This window comes from Saccopteryx leptura, chromosome 3 (assembly GCF_036850995.1).
Source record: "Saccopteryx leptura isolate mSacLep1 chromosome 3, mSacLep1_pri_phased_curated, whole genome shotgun sequence".
In the NCBI taxonomy this organism is placed as follows: Eukaryota; Metazoa; Chordata; class Mammalia; order Chiroptera; family Emballonuridae; genus Saccopteryx; species Saccopteryx leptura.
In genome coordinates, this window is record NC_089505.1 from 165346646 (window position 1) to 165359015 (window position 12370).

Sequence of the window (12370 nt, forward strand, 5' to 3'; positions counted from 1 at the left end):
GAGACAGAGAGGAAGGAGGGGTTGGGGGTGGAGAAGCAAATGGGCGCTTCTCCCATGTGCCCTGGCCGGGAATCGAACCCGGGTCCCCCGCACGCCAGGCCGACGCTCTACCGCTGAGCCAACCGGCCAGGGCCTTATTTCTTACAATCTTTAAAGTCAAGGTATTATAAAGTGTACCCAACAAATGCTTAAAGGTCAATTGTAAATAATATATATAAAAAAAGGGGGAGTCATATCCTGAAATTCCTGCAAATCTTCTTTATCATGCTTTTTACTTTAAGAAAATTTCTTTTGAATACTGATGTACAGGATTATTCAACATCGGAGAGACTCTGGAATCCTACAAGAGACACCAAACCTCTTTCTCTTGCAAACTTCTACCCTCTTTTATTTGATCCAGCTAATAACGCTGTTTTGTCTTTTTCCAATCAGCTCCAGATATACGGAAAAAGTTTATATAGGTGGGTGAGGACCCTCAAACCCCTCAGCAAGATCTTCTGAGCATGGCTTTTAAGGTCTATAATGACCAAGAGAGGAAGAGAAAAGGCTGACAGACCCCAAAGAGATCAGGCTAAATACCTGCACTTGGCATAAGCCCTTAAAGGTTCCAACGCCCCAAAGGGGCCTCATAAGCCTCCATCAGCGCCCTGCTTCAAGAGTGGAAAATAAGGTCATTGAGCTAAAGCCTGCCTGGCTTCTAGGCCTCTGCCAGGGCCATGCCTTTGCTATGGGAAAAAGGGACACTGGAAGGCAGACTGCCCCCTTGCTCCTCTAAGGGAGGGTTCAGTCTCTTCCAGCCCTACTCCAGCCACCTGTGACCTAACCTTGCCCAGCCTACTGGAACTTGCCACTGAAGGCTAAAGGTGCCCAGGGCTGTCGACCCCATCGCATGTCATTGTGGACGAGCCAAGGGTATTTCTTCCAAGTAACAGGTAAGATGATATCATTTCTTATAGACACGAGGGCCACTTACTATGCCTTGCCTTAATATTCAGGTTTTTATATATTTACTCCTCGAAGATCTCTGTTGTGAATGTTGAGTCTTATTTTCCGCTGCTCTGTTTAATATATAGTGTCTCCTTTATTCCTCTTGCCTCTAAGCCCCATGCCTATTTTAGGCTGGGACCTGCTCCTAATTTAGACCAATTTACCTTTGCCCCCCAGCATAGTGTATCCCAAGGTTCTCTTCACCACCCCACAGCTGCAAAGCTCCAGAGAAAGGCACCCTGGGTTCACCTCTCCCATTTAAAGAAAACGGAAGCTCCATCTCCATACATGCTGCAGATGGCTCTTCCAGGCTACCTGAATCATTGTCATCTAGAAGCAGTGGTCATTGGGACTTGAACTCTAGCTACAAAGTGTGGAAATGTGACCGCAACTCCAGTGCCTTGTGGACTTTTCCTGAATGTGTGTGACTTCTGCTCCTTGGGACAATTCTCAGACTGAGTGGGGTTGGGTTGCATTTACAAATAATATGAACTGGTAATGGTGCCAACATAGACTTGGTGAAATTACATTAACATGTTAAGGACATTTAAGACTGTAAAAATTTTATTTTAGATCCTGCTGTATTAGCTAAGACTTTGCTTAATAATCTAATAGGTTTTAATCACTTCATTGTATTAAGACATTTGTTATGGTATGTGCAGGCTTTAATCACTTCATTGTATTAAGACATTTGTTATGGTATGTTAGCACTGGCTATTTTAATTTTGTTGTTTATTTTATATTTTTCTAGTCTGCCTCCAAATTGGAACATGAAAATTCAGATGAGTATGAATCACAGCACACGAATTGAAGTTTAAAAAATACAGAAGGGGGATCTGTTGGGGACTGAAAAATAAACAGGGTATTTTGCAGTTTGGATATCTAGGGAAAAAAGTGGTGGGCCCAACCCCCCACCTCACCTGCCTAATTAAGTTAACAAAGGGCTGTGCTTCACTGCTCATCCCACCCATGTTCCCCAGAAGGATTGGAAGCATGTTTCTTCTTGGTGTAAAGTTAGATTGACTAGTATGGTGGGAGTTGTCTTTGAGTTGCCTTGAAAACTTAAATTGCTAATGACCCACGTTATCTGGGAATCAAGACGTATGTCTTTCTGGGGGCAGCCATGTTCTGCGGCAGAACAGCAGTAACTGCTGCCAGGCCATGGCATCCTCCCAAACCCATCCTGTATGTATATATCTTTAAGTCTCTGTCTATCTCTAATTGAATTTCATACCTTTTCTCACTCGGGACCCTGGAATATACTCATTGCGGCGGCTGGTCTGTGGCATATCATTGTTGCAATGAATAAAATATTTCTTTTATTTACGATATTGTTTTCTTCAATTTATTTTTGTTCCTTTTTTTTTTTTTTTTTACAGAGACAGAGTCAGAGAGAGGAATAGACAGACAGTAATGGAGAGAGATGAGAAGCATCAATCATCAGTTTTTCGTTGTGACACCTAAGTAACTAAGGCTTAGTTGTTCATTGATTGCTTTCTCACATATGCCTTGACCATGGGGCTACAGCAGACCGAGTAACCCCCCGCTTGAGCCAGCAACCTTGGGTCCAAGCTGGTGAGCTTTTTGCTCAAACCAGTTGAGCCCGTGCTCAAGCTGGCAACCTCGGGGTCTCGAACCTGGGTCCTCCACATCCCAATCCGACGCTCTATCCACTGCGCCACCGCCTGGCCAGGCTTTTGTTCTCCTTTTCATTGTAAAAAAGTTGGTTACCTTAGTAAAGGGTATTTAAGATGTAAGAAATATTACTTCAGGAAGCATGTGTCTTTGGAGCCACAAGCCCTGTGTGCTCTGCTGGCTTTTTAATAAATTCTCTTTTATAAAGCTTTCTGAGTATCTATCCTCCATTGGGTAGCTTTCCTACAACAAGGGCACACAAAAGCCATGACCATCTGCTTCTCTCCCCCTTCCTCTCCCCTTCTTTCTCTCTTCTCATCCCGCAGCTAGTGGCTCGATTGGCTCAACTGAGGATAGTTCCATTGGTTTGAGTATCAGCCCTGGGCACTGAGGATAGCTTGGTTGATTAAAGCATCAGCCCCAAATGGGGGTTGCCAGGTGGATCCCAGTCAGGCGCATGCAGGAGTCTCTCTATCTCCCCTCCACTCACTTAAAATAATAATGATACCATTTTTTGTAAGTTTCTAAGACTTGCTTTACCCATGCATATATAAGAGGGGCCAGCTCCTAAAGAGCTCATAATATACTTAACCCATTTATGCCACAGGTTGAGATTTTTGAAACTCAGTTCTTCAAAAATTTTCCAAAAATTCACATCACTATTTGACAATCTCCCAGCACACCAGTATCTGCAGCAGTGACTAACACATGATAACATGTACCCTCACGAAGCAGATATATGTGAACAAAGTCAGACCTCGGTGATGAACCTAAGCAGTAAATAGTATATAAATAACTCCCACGTCACTACCGTTCCAATAATGGAATATGAGGCATAAATGGGCTAAGGAGACAACATTTAAGAAAAATATGTTGTGTATGACAACAGTAAGCACAACCATTAGAAATGAATGTCTCACCTGACCTGTGGTGGCGCAGTGGATAAAGCGTCGACCTGGAAATGCTGAGGTCGCCAGTTCGAAACCCTGGGCTTGCCTGGTCAAGGCACATATGGGAGTTGATGCTTCCAGCTCCTCCCCCCTATCTCTCTCTCCTCTCTCTCTCTCTCTCTCACTCTCTCTCTCCCCCCTCTCTCTCCTCTCTAAAATGAATAAATAAAAAATTTTTAAAAAAATTAAAAAAAAATAAAAAAAAAAAGTTAAAAAAAAAAAAAAAGAAATGAATGTCTCACAGTCAAAAGTCATTTAGCAAACATTTTTTGACAGCCTACTATATGCCAGTCACAGTTCTACCACTGGAGCTATAACAATGAACAAAACAGACAAAAAATCATGCCCTTGTGAAACTTACATTGTAGCAGAGACATAAAATAAGTAAGATAAATATAATATGTAAAATAAATAGCACATTTGACAGTGAGAAGTACTAAGGGGAAAGTGAAGCCAGGAAAGTGGGCAGAGAACGTGTGTGGAGGAAGCTATTTTAAACTGAGTCACAATGGACGGTCTCACTGCGAGATGTCTAATAAAAGATTGAAAAAGGGAAGGGAGTAAGTAGTGTGGATATCTGAAAAAAGAGAGTTACAGGCAGGGAAACAGCAAGTACAAAAGCCCTGAAACAGAATGCCTGACTAATGATGCCACTGTACCCAAAACTGAGAAGTGTGATTAATTAAAGAGCCTGTACCCACTTGTCTCCACCAGCAGACCACACACAGTAACAAAATTCTGAGAACGATGCCTCTGGACTAGACCTGCCATTAGTTGGTTTCAGCTGCTTTTTCCGGGCAAATGCTTTAAGGCCTTCTTCACCTATACTTGCTTAAGCATCTCCATTTTTTTTCTGAGGATGCAACTGGGGCCTGGGCCTGCGCCTATGAGACCTAGTCTCAGTTCATCCTAAGAATCTCATGCCTGTACTTTGCAAAACATTCAGTGGGACTGTGAAACTGAGAAAAGTGACACCAGCCCCTTTCAGAGCTTGATTTGAAAGGAGCATACCTGAGGAAGAAAAGCATGCAGGAAAGATGTAGAGAGGTTAGTGGTGAATGTGCAGGGAGTAGAAGCTACAGATATGAGAACTTCCAAGAATACAGAAAAGACCCAGCAACAGGCAACAGGGGTGAGTCTCAAGGAGAAGTAATCAACAAATTTCCAACAGTGGGCCTGGCCTGTGGTGGCACAGGGGATAAAACAGGGGTCCCCAAACTTTTTACACAGGGGGCCAGTTCACTGTCCCTCAAACCATTGGAGGGCCGGATTATATAAAAAAAACTATGAACAAATCCCTATGCATACTGCACATATCTTATTTTAAAGTAAAAAAACAAAACGGGAACAAATACAATATTTAAAATAAAGAGCAAGTAAATTTAAATCAACAAACTGACCAGTATTTCAATGGGAACTGTGCTCCTCTCACTGACCACCAATGAAAGAGGTGCCCCTTCTGGAAGTGCGGAGGGAGCCGGATAAATGGCCTCGGGGGCCACATGCGCGGGCCCGTAGTTTGGGGACCCCTGGGATAAAGCGTCAACCTGGAATGCTCAGGTCACCGGTTCAAAACCCTGGGTTTGCCTGGTCAAGACACATTCGACAAGCAATCAATGAACAACTAAAGTGAAGCAACTATGAGTTGATACTTCTCACTCCATCCCCCCCTCTCTCTTCTCTCTCTGTAAGATCAATAAATAACATCTTTAAAAAAAAAATTTCCGGCCCTGACCAGTTGGCTCAGCGGTAGAGCGTCGGCCTGGCGTGCGGGGGACCCGGGTTCGATTCCCGGCCAGGGCACATAGGAGAAGCGCCCATTTGCTTCTCCACCCCCACCCCCTCCTTCCTCTCTGTCTCTCTCTTCCCCTCCCGCAGCCAAGGCTCCATTGGAGCAAAGATGGCCCGGGCGCTGGGGATGGCTCCTTGGCCTCTGCCCCAGGCGCTAGAGTGGCTCTGGTCGCGGCAGAGCGAAGCCCGAGGGGCAGAGCATCGCCCCCTGGTGGGTGTGCCGGGTGGATCCCGGTTGGGTACATGCGGGAGTCTGTCTGTCTCTCCCCGTTTCCAGCTTCAGAAAAATACAAAAAAAATAAAAATAAAAATAAAAATTTCCAACAGTGGGAATGTCTAAAGAACTTATAAATAAAAGAATGTCTCCATTTTAACCTCTTCACTATAACCCCTGTCACTACTCCCAAATTTTCAATAAAACTTGACTAGAAATCCCTGCTTTGACTGATGCTTTAAAGCAGGGGTCTCAAACTCGCGGCCCGCCGAACAATTTTGTGCGGCCCGCAGACTAATCCACGAAGTTCAACTTTAAAGGAATGAAGGCTGATACCAAAAAGACAGGCTCAAGAGACAAGACATAAGTGGGATCCAAAATAGAGCAGAAGCCAAGAAGTGAAGTGAGGTATGTCTAAGAGAAACACAAACTCCCTGAAACTCCTATGAAGTATTTGGGGGAAGAGACTGTGTTCCCATCTACGGACTGGAGCTTTGAAAAGGATGAACAATCACCCCATAAGCTAATGGACTTGGCTATGCACCCTGATAAGTGACAGCCAGATCACAACCAGTCAAGCAATTAATATATAAAAACCAAGAAAAGAATCTAAATTCATGCTTCCAAAAGCTAAAAAGGGGGTGAACATCATTTCAATCATTGAGAGTTGTTAAATAATACTTCATGGAAGGGGTGATTCTGACCTAACCCTTAAAGGATAAGAGTTGAAGAGCAGAGGATACAAAGAGAGATATTCTGGGTATGGCTAACATCATGAATGAAACTCAAAAGCCAGGAATGAGTGTGGCCTGTTCAGAAACACTGCAGAAACTGGCCTATTTGGAGCAGAGCTACCCGTTGGCAGGCAATAGCATACAAGATTAGCCCAGTAAGGTGATATCGGCTGGAGAAAGTTCTGAAATCCAGGATGAGAAATCTGAACTTTGACAAGCATTCATTAGAAAGAAAAGAACTGCTTTGTTCTGTTTTGGGTTTTTGTTTTGTTTTTTAAGAGCATAAAAATATCCTTGCAATGTAGATTGGTCCTCTTCCCTGCCTTCTAAAACTGGTCAACTGATTTCCTACTACCCAGCTCCTGTTCCATACCCCCAGGTACACAACTGTCCCTTTTATGAAGATAACGTTTCTACTTATGCTTGTACTGGTCTGATATCTCCAAGGGCCTGTCAAACAATTACCCTTACAAGTTCTTCAACTATCCTGCATCATTTATGCACCCTATAAACACTGACTGTCCATTCCATGACCTATGCAAACTAGGAATTTAAAGATGACTCAGTCTATGCCCTCAGGAAATTCAGAGTCTGATGCAGGCAGAAGCCAAGATAATGTAACTACTAGAACAGGGGTCCCCAAACTTTTTACACAGGGGGCCAGTTCACTGTCCCTCAGACCGTTGGAGGGCAGGACTATAAAAAAAACTATGAACAAATTCCTATGCACACTGCACATATCTTATTTTAAAGTAAAAAAACAAAATGGGAACAAAGACAATATTTAAAATAAAGAACAAGTAAATTTAAATCAACAAACTGACCAATATTTCAATGGGAACTATGCTCCTCTCACTGACCACCAATGAAAGAGGTGCCCTTCCAGAAGTGCGGCGGGGGTCGGATAAATGGCCTCAGGGGGCCACATGTGGCCCACGGGCCGTATTTTGGGGACCCCTGTACTAGAGTATAGGAATGTTTAAAGTATCATGAGAGCTCAGGACAACATCAGTTTGGATATCAGGAAAAGATAGAAAATGCCTACGAGAAACTTGACTGAACTAAGTCTTTAAGGAACAGAAGCATCAAAGGGTAGGGAGAAGATCTGGAGATGACAGTGATCAGCATCACATTGCAAAGGCTGGGCAGACTGCTAGATTTCAATAAAAAAAAAGATCATATTTGTGTTTCTTAAAATGTAGATGGATTGAAAGGATACTACAAAGCTTTTTTTCTTCCTCTCCTAAAATACAACAAAAATCTGATAAAGGCTGCTATAACATTCATTTTCTCCAGTTATCCATTGCTACCCCCTTTCTAGGCTTAGCTTGCACCCTTCATACAGCCTTTTCTAACTCTTCTCAAACACATAAATTTTTCCTTTCTCAAAACTTCTAAGAAATATCTGTTTGTTCACTGCATTGTGTCATCATCACATACATTTTTACCTAATTTACATTTAAAATTAGGCCCTGGCCAGTTGGCTCAGTGGTAGAGCATCGGCCTGGTGTACAGTGAGGAGCCACTGAGCCATTTCACCTGCAGGTGTTGTAAAGTACCAAAAGGCTACAAAATTAATATTAATATTTTAGGAGGCTTGGAGAACATTTTATTAATTTGGGTTAAGGTGTGCAGAGAAATTGTGAGAATAGTCTCTGTGCTGTGTGATTGGCATAACCAGGATGGCTCTTGCCATTGTATTGTAAATGAAAAGGGAAGGAAAACATGGATTCCCTGACATTCCACCACACCTGTGGGGAAAGGAGTGAATGGCTAGCCAGGTGCAGGAAGAGAAAAGCCAAAATAAACCTTTTCTTATAACTATGAGCCATTTGCGGGCATTTGTCCCCACAGAAACTACCTCTCTTATGTAAATGCATGTGGTTAATACGACAGAGAGATGACAGAGAGATGGCGGATGAACACTAGAAAATATAGGAAGGTCTTTTAATATGTAAAGAGATATCTTTCTACCATTGTGTTGATTTGTTTTCTCCAAAAGGATGTATGGCTTGCAAATTGAACATGGTCCTATCATGTTAAAGGACATATGACTATAACCAATAGTGGTAAAGGGCTCCTAAATACAATTTTTGCTTCTGTACTTTCCACTTTCAAAACTATAAAAACTAGGTAGAACAAAGGGCCAGCGCGCTCTCCCTCAGATTTCTGTTGGAGCTGCCGCTGCTTGGCCAAGCTAGACAATAAAGCTTTGATGTGTAAAGGACGGACATTGTTCCTGTCTTTCATGTTTTGGGTCCCTCCGAATTTGGCTTAACATGCAGGAGTCCCGGGTTCGATTCCCGGCCAGAGCACACAGGAGAGGCGCCCATCTGCTTCTCCACCCCTCCCCCTCTCCTTCCTCTCTGTCTCTCTTCCCCTCCCACAGCCAGGGCTCCACTGGAGCAAAATTGGCCCTAGCGCTGAGGATGGCTCTATGGCCTCTGCTTCAGGCGCTAGAATGGCTCTGGTTGCAACGGAGCGACGCCCCAGATGGGCAGAGCATTGCCCCCTGGTGGGCATGCCGGGTGGATCCTGGTGGGGCGCATGAAGGAGTCTGTCTGACTGCCTCCCCATTTCCAACTTCAGAAAAATACAAAAAAAAATTATTCTCCCTACCAATATGTAAGCTCCCTGAGAAAAAATGTCATATATTTTTTGAATATTTGTGTAATTCACACACACGCCCACTTTTTTCCTATAGCACCTAGCATAGTAATATTACATTCTGAAACAAATAATGCCTTTGAATGGAATACATGATCTCCTTTATATATCTACTATTCCTCATAAATGAGGAACAAAATAAGATGTATAATTAGGCAAAACTAAGGTGAAAAAGTTAACACAGTGACAGCAGGTAATGAATTCAAGGGAACTTTCTGAAAAGATGAAAATGTTCTAATTTATGATAGGTATGCACTACACTGCTATATCTATTTATTTAAAATATATCTAAGATTTGTACAGCTCAATATATACAAATTTTACCTAAAAGCCCGTTAAAATAAGGGGTGAGAAGCAAGGAGCTATAGCTGAAACAGGACTTGCAGAATATTGATGGCACTTCTCCAGTAAAGTGTATAGAGGTTCATTATACTATTATCCTGCATCTACTTTTTAAAAAAGTAATGTGTGAAAACTTCCATAATAAAAAGTCATATATATGTACATATATAATTTAACTGGGTGAAAAAAAACTTGCATTAACAAAATTAAAAAGTAACTCAGAACATTCAATTACTTGTTCTCTTCATTACTTGAAATAATGGGACATTGTAATTTTTAAAGTGGTTTACTAGTGCCTAGCCCACTCTAAGAAATATCTTCTAAGACAAACCTACTGTTGATAGCATGGACAAGAAAAAAGTCTGAGAAGTCACAGGTCCTTTAAATAAGCACCAGATAGTAAAATTAATTAATTCTGTTACCAGATATACCCAAAAAGCCAGTAAAATTTTAAGTTAGAATTTTCTAATCTTCAAACTAGATGCCAATGATAGCAACTGAAAAGATAATTTTAAGATTCTGGAAGTACAACATCTACAAAGACAGACTCAACACATTCTTAATCGTTTTCAAATAATTCAATTATTTTATCTCAGTAATTTAAACTTTAAGCTCATACAGTAGGCTCATAATTTGCATTCTACTCTCTTAAAATCATTTCTGAAAAAGGGATTTTAGAGCATTTTACATAAATACTTAAAATGATTTAGTAAGACCTGTGATACTGTTTGGCTACTGTTGCTATTATCTCCCAGTAAATTATGTTTAAAAGTTACTCAATAATCTTTGCTGTGGTCTTATAAATCAGTAGCTACCTTAGCTGTGACTTTAAGGGACATGAAGAGTTTCTGGGATGCTGATAATATTCTAAGTGCTTATTAGACAAGTGAGTTCTACTTGTGAAAATTCTTCAAGCTCTACACATGATACGTGTACTTTTCTGAATGTAATACTCCAATAAAGCAAAGATTTTTTTTTTAATCGTAAAAGCCAGAGCTTTAAGGATAGTCCTCAAATCTGCACACCCATACTAAAACACCTATTCTATGCACTAAAGCACTTCTCTGCAAAAATGTAATTCAAAGTTAATTTACAGCACTTAACATTTTCTATTGGCATATGTTCAGACAACAAATAACCTCCACTTGCAACTGGGGTCTCTGAAAGCACACAATTCAATCGAAAAATTTGCTTATATTTCTCAGAATTAATCCTTTTAAGAGCAAACCGAATAGAAGTGAAAAGATACAGTACTCTTTTGTCCCTCCAAAGATGCAAATCATTTTCAACTTTGTTAAGCGGATTTAGGAAGAAGGCCATTGCTTCATGCTTTAGTAAGTTAAAGAAAATAGGAGGCTAGTAAGAACTTCATGGAAAGGAAAGCTGTTTGTCAATGTTTTAGTTCGAAGTGTACTACTAATCATATATTTTAAGCAAACCAAAAACAGAAGGCCACAGAGAGATGAAGTAAAATGCATGAAAGCAGTATGACAAGAAATATCCAATGACTGGCAAGAATGTTTGGGAAGTAATTTCATTCATTTGCTGAAAGCAAGTGCCTCCCAGCAAATAAGAAATTATGTCTGTAATCGCAAAAACAGTAACTCAGTTCTGTCTTCCTCTAATCTTATAATCGCCCCAAATTAAATCTAAACATTATAATTCTCTCGAGGGGGAAGCAGTGGAGTATAATCAAAAGCGATCTTGATCCTCGCCTAAAACACACTTACACCTGCAGAGCCAGGGGAGGGAACCTTGCTTTCCGGATGAAACGCAGGGCGTTCACTGACCAACTCCAAGGCGACACCACTTCAGAAGGCGGTTCTGCCAAGTGGATCAAGCATAGCTCACACGAATCACCCTCGCGACTTTCAACAGCAACTATTAGGGAACCGCACCAAACCTCGTCGGAGTGACTTGGACAACAGGCTCCAGCCTGGCGAGCCCAATACCCTTCCTCAAACACACAACCACAAAGCAAATCCACCGTGTGGCAGGAGATGATATGGCAAAACTAGAACACACCCAGAAAGTTGGTAACAAAAAGAAGGGGGTTTGGGACAAAGTGGGGACGACAGCATCGGGACAGAGACACAGGTTTGCCAGCGGGCGCAGAAGAGGCAGATACACCCCCGGGCGCAGAGCAAGGGGCGGTCAGGTGGGCGGGAGCGCAGGCAGCACGGCGGACGCGGGCGCCGCGGGCACACCCGGACACCCTGACATTGGAGCCTGGCAGCAGCCGCGGCCCGCGTTCTCCCTGTTTGACCCCGCGGGGCAAAGGGACCGGTCCGCCTGCCGCGGGGCGGGGAAGAGAGCGCGCGGAGCGCCGGCTCGGGCCCGGGAAAGCGGCGCGACCACGGGCCTTCTTACCCGTGCAGGCCGAGGGCGCGGCGCCGCTTGTGGAGCAGGCAGAGCAGCAGGAACGCGGCCCCAGCCAGCGAGGAGTTTCGCGCCGTCAAGTACTTGCTGAAGGCCGCCATGGCACCGCTTGAGCGAGCGAGGGAGCCGGGGAAAGAGACGCAGCGGTGATTGCCTTAGTGCAGGAAGCGCGGGGGAGACTGGGAGGGGAGGAGCGCGCCAAGGGGGCGGGGCCAGGCACGCGGGACCGCCCCCTGACGCGCGCCACAGCCCACCACGGACTTTGGCTTGGCAGGAGTGCGCGCTGGCACTGTGCTGGGCCCTGTCTGCGCATGCGCAGACCCCCGCAGAGTTGCCAGGACTTCAGGCGCGGAGAAACCCGGGGAGTGTGACTCTGTGCCTCTTCTGCGAGGCCTCGTCGCTGCGGGGGCCTCGCCCCTACTTACTCCTGCCTCCGCGCTCACACGCACAGGCTTTCACAAGAACTGGAAAAGCGGGCAAGGCCTGCACCGGGAATTTCGTGGGACTTGCCACTCCACTGCCAGCCATGGGCCGTTACCACCCTCTTAAAGGAGCCCTGGAAGAAGGGAATGGCCCCATCACAGAACATGTGCATAAACTAAGGGCTCGGTAATCATTTAGACGAAAACAACAGTCGGGAACCCCGAAGACGTGTAGGGAGATATGGGAAG

At 43.7% G+C, this 12370-nt stretch overlaps 1 protein-coding gene across 1 annotated transcript in view; it reads right to left on the reverse strand.

The window, feature by feature from the left end:
• ABCD3 (ATP binding cassette subfamily D member 3) overlaps positions 1 to 11898 on the reverse strand; it is a 105353-nt gene extending 93455 nt beyond the window's left edge. Inside the window, exon 1 of the mRNA XM_066376738.1 lies at positions 11691 to 11898. Within this exon, the coding sequence (XP_066232835.1) occupies positions 11691 to 11800 (110 nt within the window). The 5' untranslated portion in view covers positions 11801 to 11898. The remainder of the gene's footprint in view (positions 1 to 11690) is intronic.
• Positions 11899 to 12370: the final 472 nt, after the last annotated feature.